At 41.1% G+C, this 13669-nt stretch overlaps 2 protein-coding genes across 4 annotated transcripts in view; one reads left to right on the forward strand and one right to left on the reverse strand.

Annotated features, from left to right (window-relative positions):
- LRTM1 (leucine rich repeats and transmembrane domains 1) overlaps window positions 1-11468 on the forward strand; it is a 37947-nt gene extending 26479 nt beyond the window's left edge. Inside the window, exon 3 of the mRNA XM_040359265.1 lies at window positions 10824-11468. Within this exon, the coding sequence (XP_040215199.1) occupies window positions 10824-11275 (452 nt within the window). The 3' untranslated portion in view covers window positions 11276-11468. The remainder of the gene's footprint in view (window positions 1-10823) is intronic.
- The window catches only part of CACNA2D3 (calcium voltage-gated channel auxiliary subunit alpha2delta 3), a 1177822-nt gene that overhangs the window by 251902 nt on the left and 912251 nt on the right, over window positions 1-13669 (reverse strand). The window lies entirely within an intron of this gene.

The following is a 13669-nucleotide window of genomic DNA, read 5'->3' on the forward strand; positions in this document are numbered from 1 at the left end:
CGCTATGTGAATGGGTGGATGTCTCCTGGAAAACGCACAAGGTCCCAGAAGACACTGCTTCCCCATTTCCCAGGAGGCAGCGCAACAAGGAGAAGAAAGAAGACCCAACATGGACAAGGAAGAGGCAGATTAGGAGATCTGCCTAGTAACACTTCTGTTAAGTCTAAAAAAAAATAACTTTTTTTTTTCAAATCTTTTGTAGCCTTTTTGTCAATTTTTTTTTAGGGTGGACCTCCGCTTTAAGGTGGAACTGAACCCATCTATACTTTACAACCAAGGAAGCTGCCATCTTAGCCTGTGTTTGTTCTAAAATTTCCATGGCACTGCACATGTAATCAGTTATGGCACCAGCCATTCAATGGCTTGACAGTTCGGTTGAGAGCACAAACAACTGTGACGAAACAGTTAAATTGATTTAGTTTTGCCACCACAGAATGACACTCAATATTTCCATTAGGCTACAGGAGACCTGTATCACACATTTACACCAACAAAGATTGATTAAAAAATGCCTGGACCTGTAACAAAGTCTATTTCTTTTACACTCACAGTTACAAGGGATTAGTGCTAAAATGTTTCCAACAGACTACCAGAAACAAGCAATAAAAATACCCCACTGAGCCCTAAGGCTAAGTTCACATCTCTGCGGCTGGGGAATGCACACAAAATGGCATGCATTCCTGGCCCACATAGGAACCCACTGCCCTGTAGGCAGATGCGTGAGGGTGCCAATAATTCTTAATGATACAAAATGCATTGGCAACCAAACGCAGTTCAGTGTGGGGGACTTTTCCCCATGTCTCTGCAGGTGGGGCAGCTTAGTTATATGAATTGGTTGCCCTATTCACAGAACGCAGCCACCAAGATCTGAGCCAAGTCTAAAACTGAACTCTAGGCATATACAACCCATTTTAAATGTATTCCTAGAATATCAGCCTATTTCTGTGCAACAAACATCTGTTGTAAAGGTAAAAAAAATGTTTTCCCTAAATAGCTTCCTTTACCTTAGTGCAATCCTCCTTCACTTACCTCATCCTTCCATTTTGCTTTTAAATATCCTTATTTCTTCTGAGAAATCCTCACTTCCTGTTCTTCTGTCTGTAAATACACACAGTAATGCAAGGCTTTCTCCCTGGTGTGGAGAAAGCCTCTTGAGGGGGGAGGGGGCGAGCAGGCAAGTCAGGACACTCTCTACTTTGCAGATAGAAAATGGAATTGTGTGTTAGTGGGCGTCCTGACACTCCTCGCCCCCTCCCCCCTCAAGAGACTTTCTCCACACCAGGGAGAAAGCCTCGCATTACTGTGTGGAGTTACAGACAGAAGAACAGGAAGTGAGGATTTCTCAGAAGAAATAAGGACATTTAAAATCAAAATCGAAGGATGAGGTAAGTGAAGGAGGACTGCACTAAGGTAAAGGAAGCTACAGTATTTAGGGATTTTTTTTTTTTTACCTTTACAACCCCTTTAAGCAAACCCGAGGGCTTTCACACTGAGGCGATGCGCTGGCAGGAGCCAAAAAAATCTCCTGTCAGCAGCATCTTTGGAGCGGTGAGAGGAGCGGCTGTATACCGCTCCTTCACCGCTCCTTCCCATTTAAAACAATGGGAACCGCGGCAATACCGCCCGCAATGCGCCTCTGCAGAGGCGCATTGCGGGTGGTATTAACCCTTTATCGGCCGCTAGCGGGGGTTAATACCACACCGCTAGTGGCCGAATCACGTGGCAAATCCAACAGTATAGAGCCGCTATTTTTAGCGGCGCTATACCGCCACCGCGGCTCCCACCCCAGTGTGAAAGGAGCCTTAGTGATTGCATGCCTTTTCTCAGGTGGGTGGTCAGAGGTGGCAAAACTGTGGCGCAAACACCTGATTTAAACGTCCTTTGGCTGCCCTAGCATCTCTCTGAATCATACATGACTTGATAGGGACTTTTAAGGACAAAGTCAATATGCTTTGCCCCGATTTACCGAAGATTTATTTATGTTTTTGTTACTATATAGTTTACACTTTAAAGGCAGAGCCCAGATAATGGAAGCAAGCAGTTCCATGTAACATTAACTCTAATTTTATCTGCTGATGCTTCACCTAATGTGCTTTACATTCTAGTGCCAGAATCCATATAATGTTATCCTTTCAGTGAATACTATGCATGGTCTTGACATTACAACCACACTGCTAATGTCTCTTGTCAAAGAGCTGTCTCTGGACTGTGTCTAACCTGTGCTGCATCTGCTATAGATTACAATCAGTAACTTGACAGGAAAAAAAATAAAAAAATATGCAAAGTAACTGATTAATTAACAAGGCCTGAGAAAAGCAAGATGGACGCTCCTGGGGAATAGTTAGGGCTTCCATGTTGTATCACCTTCCAATTACAAAGGCTGCCACATTGCTCATGTTAACATGCACTAGGATTAATAATGAAGTTCACATTCTTCTGCTCCCGGCCTGTGAGGTTTCTTTTCATTTGTCTGAATGAACACCTCAGCTTGAGTCCACATGGAGTCTGGCTTACATGTTGCGTAGTGGATTCAGCCACATTGTGCTATCAGCAGATAAATGCTCATCAATTATGAGCCAGAGTATGAATGGAAGCTTCACCTGACAGCCTTCACGTGCCAAGTATTACCTCGAGTACGATGGAAATCAGCTCAGTGAGAGCTGTGATGAGTTATGAGACATTGTACGGCTCAAAGATATGTATTATTTTACTATACATATTACAAATGCTGCTGTCGAATCAGTCGCTGGTTTTTAAAACATATGCGCCAGGAAGCACATTCACCTACAGTGAATGTAAAGCTTCATACACACGATCGGAATTCAAACAAACTTTTCAGTGGATTTTTGTTTGAAGGGTGTTGGCCGCGAACTTGGTATGCATACACACAGCAGGACTTTTTCATCAAACTTTCCCCAAATCACATGGTTTTTCAGCTCTTTACTGCCACCCTTTGGTCAACTTCTGTATTGTTGTCTGATCTTTTGAGTGAGTGAGCGAAACATTTTATATAGCGCTACACATGCGAACTGAATCGCCTCTGGGCGCTTGTTTGACCACTTCTCCCTTGAGCTCAGAAGAGGTGGGTTTTGATATTTCTCCTAAAGGCCAAGTGGTTCTCCTCCAACCAAATTAAGGTTGGCAAAGTGTTCCACAGCAACTCTTCTTTCTCCTTTGGACTTGTATCTTGTTTTGGGGATTTGGAGTAAATTTTGGTTGGAGGATCGCAGAGCGCGATTGGGGTTGTAGGCTTTTATTTTGTCGCATAGGTATTGGGGGCATTACCCCAAATACATTTATGCGTTAGACAGAGTGCTTTGAAAGTGATTCTGTCTTTCACTGGTAGCCAGTGAAGGCTTCTCAGTGATGGGGAGATTGATTCCCATGTTTTTTTTCCAGTCACCAGACGCGCGGCCGTGTTCTGAACGACCTGCAGGCGCGTGATTTGGTACTTTGGGAGTCCGAGATAGAGGGCATTTGCATAGTCCAGCCTGGAGTTAACAATTGTTCCCACCACGACTGCTATGTCTTCTTTAGGAATAAATGGGATTAGTCTGCGTAATAAGCGTAGCAGATGGTGTGATCCGCTGACTACTGACCATATTTGTGCATCCATTGTCATGTAGGTGTCAAAGAAGACCCAGAGACTTTTGACTTTGGTGCTAGGGGTGATGATTTTTCCTAGAATGGGCGGAGGTGTCCAGGTTGTTGCCAGTTGATTCTTCCGATTGGTGTGAAACAGGAGAAGTTCTGTTTTTGAGCCGTTGAGTTTAAGATAACTCTTTGTCATCCAGTTCTCTATCAAAGAGACATTTCTCTAGATTGAGATGGTGATCCTTTTTGTTGCAAATATGAAAATACAATTGTGTGTCATCCGCATAGGAATGGTAGAGCAGCGTTTGGCTGCTGATAATTTCAAAAATAGGGCGAAGATAGATATTAAACAGCACCGGGGACAGAGGTGATCCTTTGCATTGGTTCTGAGCATGCGTGTTTGTACTTAAGTCCAAGGGATTTCTGTACACATGGCAGGACTTTGCACCATAGGACTTTTGTTGTCGGAAAATTTGTCTGCAGAGCAAACCTTTGTCCGATAAAAACCCAAAAAGTTTGTCCGATGGAGCGTACACACGGTCAGATTTTTTGAAAAACCTGCTCATTTTGACATTTGTTTTCAAAAAGTCTGATAGTGTGTATGGGCCTTTAGAGTCACGTTTTATAATGAGAGCCCTTTGTGTTTGAGAAATGTTTTCTTTTAGTAAAGTAGTTAACTTGCTTGGCTGTCATTCTACTATAGTCCGGACAAGAGCTTCCCCATCCTGTGTGGACATCATATGATGTCCTCCCAACCACCATACCGAGCCAATCCCAGTACCCTGTGATTGCTGTGACCAATCATAGTGATTACATGACAGTTGTACATAAATAATGCCTTTTGTTTTTACTATATATATTTATTACATTTTTGAATTAGGAGTAGTAGTATGCCAGCAAGGGCAACAACGTAAAAGACATAGTACGACATAACAAGCAAAATTTAATCACTTGGCTTGGAGCCTACAAACATTCATATGAGAACTAGTAGCATAGTATCTGGTCTAACAAGAGTAACTAACTAATGATTCTACTAACAAGGCGACCTAAGGAGTGGAAGCAGGTGAACGTTCCACCTGGGAACAGGTAGGGTGTTTTATAAAGTTATGAAGAAATAAGGAACATATCACATAAAATAAGGTACTACTTGATCACACATGCCTAGGGGAGGGGATATGGGGATTCGAGGAGGTGGAGGAGACCTGGATCCAAAGTTTGCCCAGGGTATTGGCAAGATCTGCATGCAGGTTCCAGTCCGTATAGTGGAAGGGAGTCATATGAAAGAAGATCTCTTCTGGAGAGAAAGAATGTTCCATGAAGCTACGCCATCTGACAATAAAACATTTTAGTGATATAGAATGTTGGGAGATAGTGTCCATTTTCTCAACGTGAAATAGAGTATGGTAACACTGTACTGCTCTGGTCACAGTATGTAAAAAAATAAACTTGGCGGGTATGTACGCCAAGCATATGACACGGGAGCGCGGCCACAAGGTAACCCCCTCGGGAGAGAGCTTCCCAGAGGGGGTCAGCTATTGTGGGGAGGAGCCGCGAGAGCCGTCGTGGGACCCCAGAAGAGGACGATCGGGTCAAAACTAACTGCACAGTGGAGGTAAGTATTACATGTTTGTTATTTTAATTTTTTTAAACGTGAACCTTTAGTACCACTTTAAAGGGTCACTAGAGGAAAAAATGTTTTTAGCTAAATAGCTTCCTTTACCTTACTGCAGTCCTGGTTTCATGTCCTCATTGTTTGTTTTTGCTCTAATCCTTCTCTGTTCTGAACACTTCCTGGTTGTCTGTTTCCTGATGAAAAAAGTCATGGGAGCATTCTCTCTGTGGTCACTAATCAAGGAGGTGTGATTACTGTGTGTCTAAAACCCCTCAACACCAATCAGTTTCGTTTTACAAACCATCATTGCCCTGTATTGGCTCTGAGTCTCTGTACATCACAGATCAGGAAACAGCATGCAAAAACAAAACTGAAACCGTAGGTACATTATATGATTGATTTTTATCTATTATTAATCATTTTTAAAAAGGAATCAGTTAACAATTATGGCCCGGATTCACGAAAACTTACGCCGCGTAAGTCCACGGATGCGCCGTCGTATTTATGTGCCGTATTCACAGTACAAGATACGCCTGAATTTTGGCTTCCTACCACCGACGTAAGTCTCCTACGTCATATTATCTTGGGAGGATATTTACGCTGGCCACAAGGGGCACTTCCATTGATTTACGCGTCGAATATGTAAATGAGCGAGATACGCCGATTCACGAACGTACTTGCCCCTGTCGCAGTAAGCTACGCCGTTTACGTAAGGCGTACATCCGGCGTAAAGATAAAACACCTCTATAGGTGGCGCAGCCAATGCAAAGGTATGGACGACGGAACAGCCGTCGGATTTTACGCCGTTTACGTAAGTCGTACGTGAATGGGGCTGGGCGTAGGTTACGTTCACGTCGTTGCCATTGAGCCGTCGTATCTTAGGGAGTAAATTCAACGTGATTCTGAGCATCCAAAATTTTACATTTATCACCAGAACAAGGGAACATTTCCATCTTTTGCATCTTTGGGACAAGAGGTGAATCTCCCCAAGAGAATACACATAGCAAAAAATAAACCAAGGCTTTTAACCCTTATCCAAACACCAAAAAAGTTTTAGCTGTACATACACTTTAAGTATACGTTTCATACACCAATGTTTATTAGTAATTCACATATACATATATTATTTACTTTTTTGGAATGGTTTATTTCTCATTTTTTCCTACATTCCTGAAAATCATTTATTTTATGAGTTGAATTTTCTGTGGTCCAATTAAGTTGGTCAATATTTTCTCTAGTATCACAAATTGCTGCATAAAGCTTGCAAAACCAAGCCAATTATTTGGAGGTTTTTGGCAGCAGATGTCTTTATTTCCTCTAGAGGCTTTGTCCATAAATAAAGAGCCTCACAAAAAAAAAGCATATAAACAGTGATCCAAACATATTCTGGGATACAAAAAATTCTTGGGGCAGATTCCAGAAGGCCTTATGCCTAAAATATTTATTCTTTGTGCCAGGTAACAGATTATGGGCTGTATCTCTGTCAAATAGCCGATTATCTGATCCGTCTTTAATGCAGAGATGTACAGGGATCTAAATCCCCACCAATCTCTACTGCATAAAAGAGCTATAATTACATATTCCCTGAATTATGAAAAAACATCACTCATCAGCATTATTATTATTACTATTATTATTTTGAATAGTGTTTCCAAGTAATGCTTAAATTACTTTAAAAGGGGTAATGTAATTTTTGTTCTGTAAGTACACATTTTGAGCTATTTTTGTTACAGTGTATTAAGCATAAACTTTTTATTTTGGAAAGAGTAGGCAAAGGTTAAAACCCATCAGTTTTTTTTCTGTCTGGATACAATTGGGGAGATTCCTCTTTACTGCTTTTTGCAAAGACAAAACAGAAGTGTGAGAAGAAATCTTTTCAAGGTGAGGGAAAATCAATGCTTAGATAGCTGTAGTTGTCATTGGGACATATGTCCCCATCAGGGCCGCCATCAGGGGGGTACAGGCAGTACACCTGTAAGGGGCCCGGAGGTCCCCAGGGGCCCGGGTGGCAACCCCACTTTTTTTTTTATATATACATTTTTTTTAAATATTTTTTTTTATTAAAATGGCCCAGAGGTCCCCAGGACCCCGGATGACAACCCCCTTTTTTTTTATAAAAAATAAAATATATTTATTTTTTATATAGTTTTTTTCTTTCTTTTTCTTTCTTTTTATATATATATATATATATATATATATATATATATATATATATATATATATATATATATATATATTTTTTTTTTATTAAAGGGCCCAGAGGTCCACAGGGGCCCGGAGGTCCCCAGGGCCCCGGATGGCAACCACCTTTTTTTAAATTTATTTTTTTTATATAAAAAAACATTTTTTTATATATTTTTTTTATTTATTTTTTATTAAAGGGCCCAGAGGTTTCTTTTTTTTTTCTTTTTATCAAAAGGCCAAAATGTCCCCAGGGGCCCGGAGGTCCCCATGGTCCCAGATGGCAACCCCCTTTTTTTTGTAAATTTTTTAATAAAAAAAATAGTATTTTTTTTTATTAAGGGGCCCAGAGGTCCCCAGGGCCCTAGATGGCAACCCCCCCCCTTTTTTTTATAAAAAAAATATATTTTTTATATATATATATATATATACATATATATATATTTTATTTATTTTTATTTTTATTAAAGGGCACCGGATGGCTACCCCCCTTTTTTTTTTCTTTCTTTGTTTTGTAAAGGCCCCCCCGCTTCTCAATTAGCCACGGCACCCCCCGCTACTCAATTTCAGGCGGCAGCACACCCCCCCCTGGTTCTCTGCTCCAGGGGGCCCATGCCTGAAGCTGTGTAAGAGGCCCCATAATTCCTGATGGCGACCCTGGTCCCCATTGATGTCCCCAGTGTCCCTCACTTCCTATTCTGGTGATTAAGTGTATTTGGAACCTTAATAATAATAATAATAATAATAATAATAATAAACTAAAGTTTTGCCATACGCACTTACTTCAATTTTTTATCATAGTGAATTTTCATGTGGCTTTTACTGTTTGTTGCTGTGACCTATTTTTTATTGGTCATAATTTATTAGTTATTTAATAGCTATGTATATCAGGCAGTGCAAAAAGAATGCTTGCTAAACAGTTGCTGAGATAAACTAAATTACTGAATAAGAATGCTATATAAAGTAAGTGTAAAAGTGTTGTTTAATACTTAAAGCAGAGCCCCCCCTCCCCCAGAAAAAAATTAAAAGTCAGCAGCTACACCTACTGTAACTGCAGACTTTTAATATTAGGACACTTACCTGTTCTGGAATCCAGCGATGTCCGCACCCCGCACCCCATCGGCTCTTGGATGCTGCCGCTGCCCCCGTCTCCGCCGCCATTGCCTGTAAGGGAAGCCGGCTGTGCGCACTGCACTTTCTGAATGGCCCGGCAGCAGGGGAAAGAGAAGGGCGGGATCTCTCGGAAGTGGGGACAGGTACCTGCTCCTTCTTCCCCCCAAAAGGTGCCAAATGTGGCACCGGAGAGGGAGAGGAGGCAAATTAGCAGAGCGGAACTTCACCCCTTAACCCCCCTGGCGGTAAACCCGAGCGTGACTCGGGGTTGGTTTTTCATGTTAGGATCGGTAACCCCGAGTCACGCTCGGGGTGGACGTGCAGAGTTTGCAGCGGCGCGGCTTACCTTCTCGCTGAATCCACAGGCAAGTTACGCACCTTGTCCCTGGATCCAGCGATGCCACCCGCTGTGTGAGCGAGTGGGACCTCCTCGCTCGATTCACAGTCTCCCCGTGTGCCGCCGATCTCCGTTCCCTGCGACGTTACGACGCACGGGAGTGGAGAACGGCGCCAAATTCAAAAAAGTAAACAAACACTTTACATACAGTATACTGTAATCTTATAGATTACAGTACTGTATGTAAAAAATACACACCCCCCTTGTCCCTAGTGGTCTGCCCAGTGCCCTGCATGTACTTTTATAAAAATAAAAAAATGTAATTTCTGCCTAAAAACTGTAGATTGTCCAAAAGTGTCCCTTTATGTCAAAAATGGTTTTAGATCAGCTAGAAAACAGCGATAATACATTATAATCACTTGCAGAATTGTGCGATAGCGATTTGTGGGGAAATTCGTCATAAAAAAGAAAAAATAATGACAGCGACAATTCTGCAACTGAGCACATTTCAGTGATTTTGAGTTGATTACATTATTGAATAATTTTTATTATAATTATATTATTATTTGTTATAATTATTTATAATTATTTATTATATTATAATTTATAATTTTGTTTTAAAAAAAAAATCATACCCGGGATGCCTACAAGACTCTTGCTTGGTCAGATTTAAGTGAGTTATTTCTAAAAATTACAGGCCAACAGTATAAAACGCCAAATTTTCTTGCAAAATAATTGTACCACTTTTGGTACGTAATTCCAGACAGAATCATACCGCCAGGGAGGTTAAAGAAAGTTCTGCTTTTCTATCGCCTCTTCCCTCCACTTTATATCACACCACATTTAACAAACTATCTTGAGCCAGTAATTAGTAGACATGTGCACACTGAAATATTTTGTTTCGGAATTTCGTTTTCGTCCGAAAAATAAATTCTTTTAGTTACCCCCGAAATTCATTTTTATTTATTTTGTTTTGTTAAAAAATGCATTTGTCCAAAAATCCAAATTAATTAAGGTCGAATCTGACATTGAAGGCTTATGGTGTCTGTTGAATGTTCTAAGAAGATTCGACGGAGCAGCTAAACTGTACGACGCCGCAATTGTACATTTCCGGTCGAATATTCCGCCTACAAGCTATAGAAGAATTCTATGTTGTAAGACACTAGTAATAATTATATTTATAAATTATTATTACTAGTCAACCAACATTCAAATTCTTCTATAACCTATGGTCCGAGCATTTGATTGGAAATGTATGATTGTGGCGTTGTACAGTTTAGCTGCTTGTCGAATCTTCTTAGAACTTTCGACAGACACCATAAGCCTTCAATGACAGATTCGACATTTGTATGTTTTTCGCTGCTTCTTCGAATCTTCGTCGTTCATGTCGAATGGTCTACCCCAGGGGTGTCCAACCTTTTGAAGAGCGAGGGCAACTTAAGCGACTTGGTAACCGGTCACGGGGCCACAATGAGCGGAGCGGGTGGATGGCATGTCCGTGTCTGCTCTGCACATGCAGAGCAGATACGGACACAGCCCATGATACTTTTTAGCGGATCGTATTGAGGTAGAACACAAGTCGGTTCATATCTGTCAATACTTAGAGGTGAATGGAGGGTCCAATTGGTCAGAATGTCGGACTAAATTTTTGGCCCGAAGGATAACTGACCGATGGGGCCCACACGCGGTCGGTTTGGACCGATGAAACTGAACTTCAGTCCGTTTTCATCGGTTTTGTCCGATCGTGTGTACAGGGCCTAAGTGGCATTATTACAAATTAAAAAATAAAGGAATAAATAAAAACAAAACTAATGAAGCCACCACATCTAAGGACTGATATGTTCCAATAAGTGTTGTTCTTGGGATGAGCTAGACTTTAGAAAACCTTTCAATCTTTAAAAAAAAAGCAACCAACACTATCCATTGTTTTTGCTATTTACAATGCATTCTTTTATTATCTTGTTTTACTTCTTTTTTTCTTTTTAGGAGGGACTATTGACGAGTTAATTTGCAGTGGTCCTTCAATTCGAAAGGGAAATGATCTCCTGAAGATTCCTTATGAAATGTTTAAGACTTGTACCCCCCCAATGACTGCTCCACCCGTTATGTCAAATATTCACTATCACAGCCCCGAGCACAGGAGTAATAGCAAATTTGGACATCACAATGATCATATAGACGGCAGTCACCCTGAATGTGAACCAAAACCCAAACCTCGCCCAGTGAGCTTGAGACATGCCATAGCCACTGTTGTCATCACCGGTGTGGTGTGTGGCATTGTATGCCTAATGATGTTGGCAGCTGCCATCTATGGTTGTGCCTATGCTGCGATTATGGCAAAATACCACAGGGAGCTTAAAGAAGTGGAACGTTTGGCTCCTGTAGCAGAACATGGCAGCCCAGAAGAAAAGGAGCCCCTTGATGGCACTTTAGCCTGAACTTTAGCTTTAGTACTGTATGTTTCTTTTTTTAAGGCGATAAACATATTGATATCATGCTGTATGTTAATGAAATGTCACTCTCCACGCTAAATGTAAAAAATGGACCTGTGCATGTGGATTGAGATATGAATCCTTAATGGTGTAATTCTGAGCTAGCAGCAATATTATTATATTAATTGAGACTCTGGAATTGTTGTAGAATGTCTTCATTGAAAACATGTCATATTTTCCTTTAAAGTGGATGTAAACCCACTCTCATCCTTTCTAAACTACTGCCATAGTGCTGATCTATAAGGATATACATGCCTCCTGCATGATTGATTGATTGATTGATTTTTGAGTTTAGTTAGGCGCCAAATGCCCACTGTAAAGTCAGCGTCTAAGCGCCGCTGGTGAGATGTTACTTTGCATCAATCCCTGGTGAGGAAAAGAGAGGAAAGAGAAGAGAGGGCGGTGAAAGAAAATGGTATCCAGCCCTTAGGGGAGCAAGAGGAAAAGAGCCATGGAGTATAGGAGAGAAAAAAATAAAAGAATAAAAAGGAGCAGTGGGGATACTAGAAGAGGGGTAGACGACATCATAGATGTCTAAATAGTCAGGGCCGTTCTGGGATCATGGTTATTAGAGAGGCAAGTGGCCCCTTCAATGAGGGGGTGGACTGTGAGAGGAAAAAAAATAAATAAAAATTTATCCATAAGCCTGGACGAACAGCTCCGTCTTCAGTTTTTTTTTCTGAAGAGGAGCAGGTTAGGTGTCATCTTAAGTTCCAATGAGAGGGCATTCCACAGCATGGCACCCTTACTCTGGAGTCGTTTGCCTCCCATGGAAGAAAGTTTAGATGGAATAACTGTGGCTAGATGTTGGGTCTTGGATCTTAATAGGAGCGAGGGTTCATAGTGCACTGCCAAGCTGTGTAAATACTTGGGACCCTGTTCCCAGTATGCACGAAAGAAGATACAGAGCGTTTTAAAGATCACTCTCTGCTCGATAGGGAGCCAATGAAGTGATCTCCTGGCCAGGCTAATGTGATCTCGTCTTGCTAGACCGAGTACAAAGCGAGAAGTGTGGTTCAGAACCACCTGAAGCTTATGGGCCCATTTTTGCGGGGCACCCAATAGGAATACGTTTGCCCCGTCTAACCGGGAATAGATAAAAGCCTGGGCAAGTAGTGATCTGTTATTTTGTGTGAATAGATGTTTCACTTTTCTGAGGAGCCTTAGATGGTAATTGGCATTCCACAGGATGTTTCTAAAGTGAGGCACAAACGAGAGGGTGTCATCAATTATGACTCCTAGGTTTTTTACCTGCTTGGCTGGAATGGGTGCGGGTCCGAAAGATGGAGGCCAAGCAGCCAGCAATAGGGGGCTAGTAGGACCAATTAATAGAACTTCAGTTTTGGCTGCGTTTAGTCCAAGCTTATTGACAGCCATATTGCCAGCCATCCTTACCTGTCAAATGTCTCCCCTCTGTCTGTTATGAGACCTGAAAAACTGCAGATTCTGTAGGTGGGTCTGTTGTCTGGAGCTCTGTGGGTGGAGTCGTGATGTCAGTAGACTCCCCGCCCTCCTCTACACTCCCCTTGTCAACATGCATTTTTTCCTATGTATTTCTTACACTCAATTCTGCTATGATCACTAACATCCAGTCAAAATCCAGAAAAGTAACCACATGACTTCAGAAAAGGAGTGGGGGTGGGAATTAAAAAATAATGCCTGTCTCCAGGCTAGTGCATGAGATGTGTAAATAACCTGTCACTTACAGCAAGGGGGCGGAACGGACGAAGGTTTTTCTCTGTAAGTCTGTTTTTTTTCACTGAACAATAAAAGAGGATTGCTCAGAGCTGGATTAACTCTGTGTGGCAAGACTGGGCACAGATGATAGGAAATCTTATACTGTACATTGTGACATAAAAAAAAAAGAAAAAAAGAATTGGGTTTACATCCACTGTTAGGATGTTTTGTCTTCCTCGTAAATAAAGTTACCGGTGTGTTTTTAAGATGAATGTACTATTTATACATAGCAGAGAAGTCAATTTTGTGGAAAAAAATACTTCTTGTTAATATTAAATTTCAAAGTGTTACAAAACAAAGCTGTTCATCCAAACATCTCATAGAACTGATCAAACAAATTGATCCTAACTACACCTATACTGCTAAAGATCCCTTCAGAGATCTGAATATCATAACTGCGAAGGCGGTAGCCTACCAGGATAGGCAATATTAATTTATCCCCTGTAGACCACTGATAGAGAAAGAAATGGCAATGATATTGTAGAAAAAATCAATCGAAAATATCTTCTTATAGTGTAACAATACACAGAAGTAGTTGTCCATTAAAAGGTGAGTAGATACTGATATAAGAATATCTATAGATATAGATAGTAGATATAAGAA

Source organism: Rana temporaria, chromosome 7 (assembly GCF_905171775.1).
Source record: "Rana temporaria chromosome 7, aRanTem1.1, whole genome shotgun sequence".
NCBI classification, from domain to species: Eukaryota; Metazoa; Chordata; class Amphibia; order Anura; family Ranidae; genus Rana; species Rana temporaria.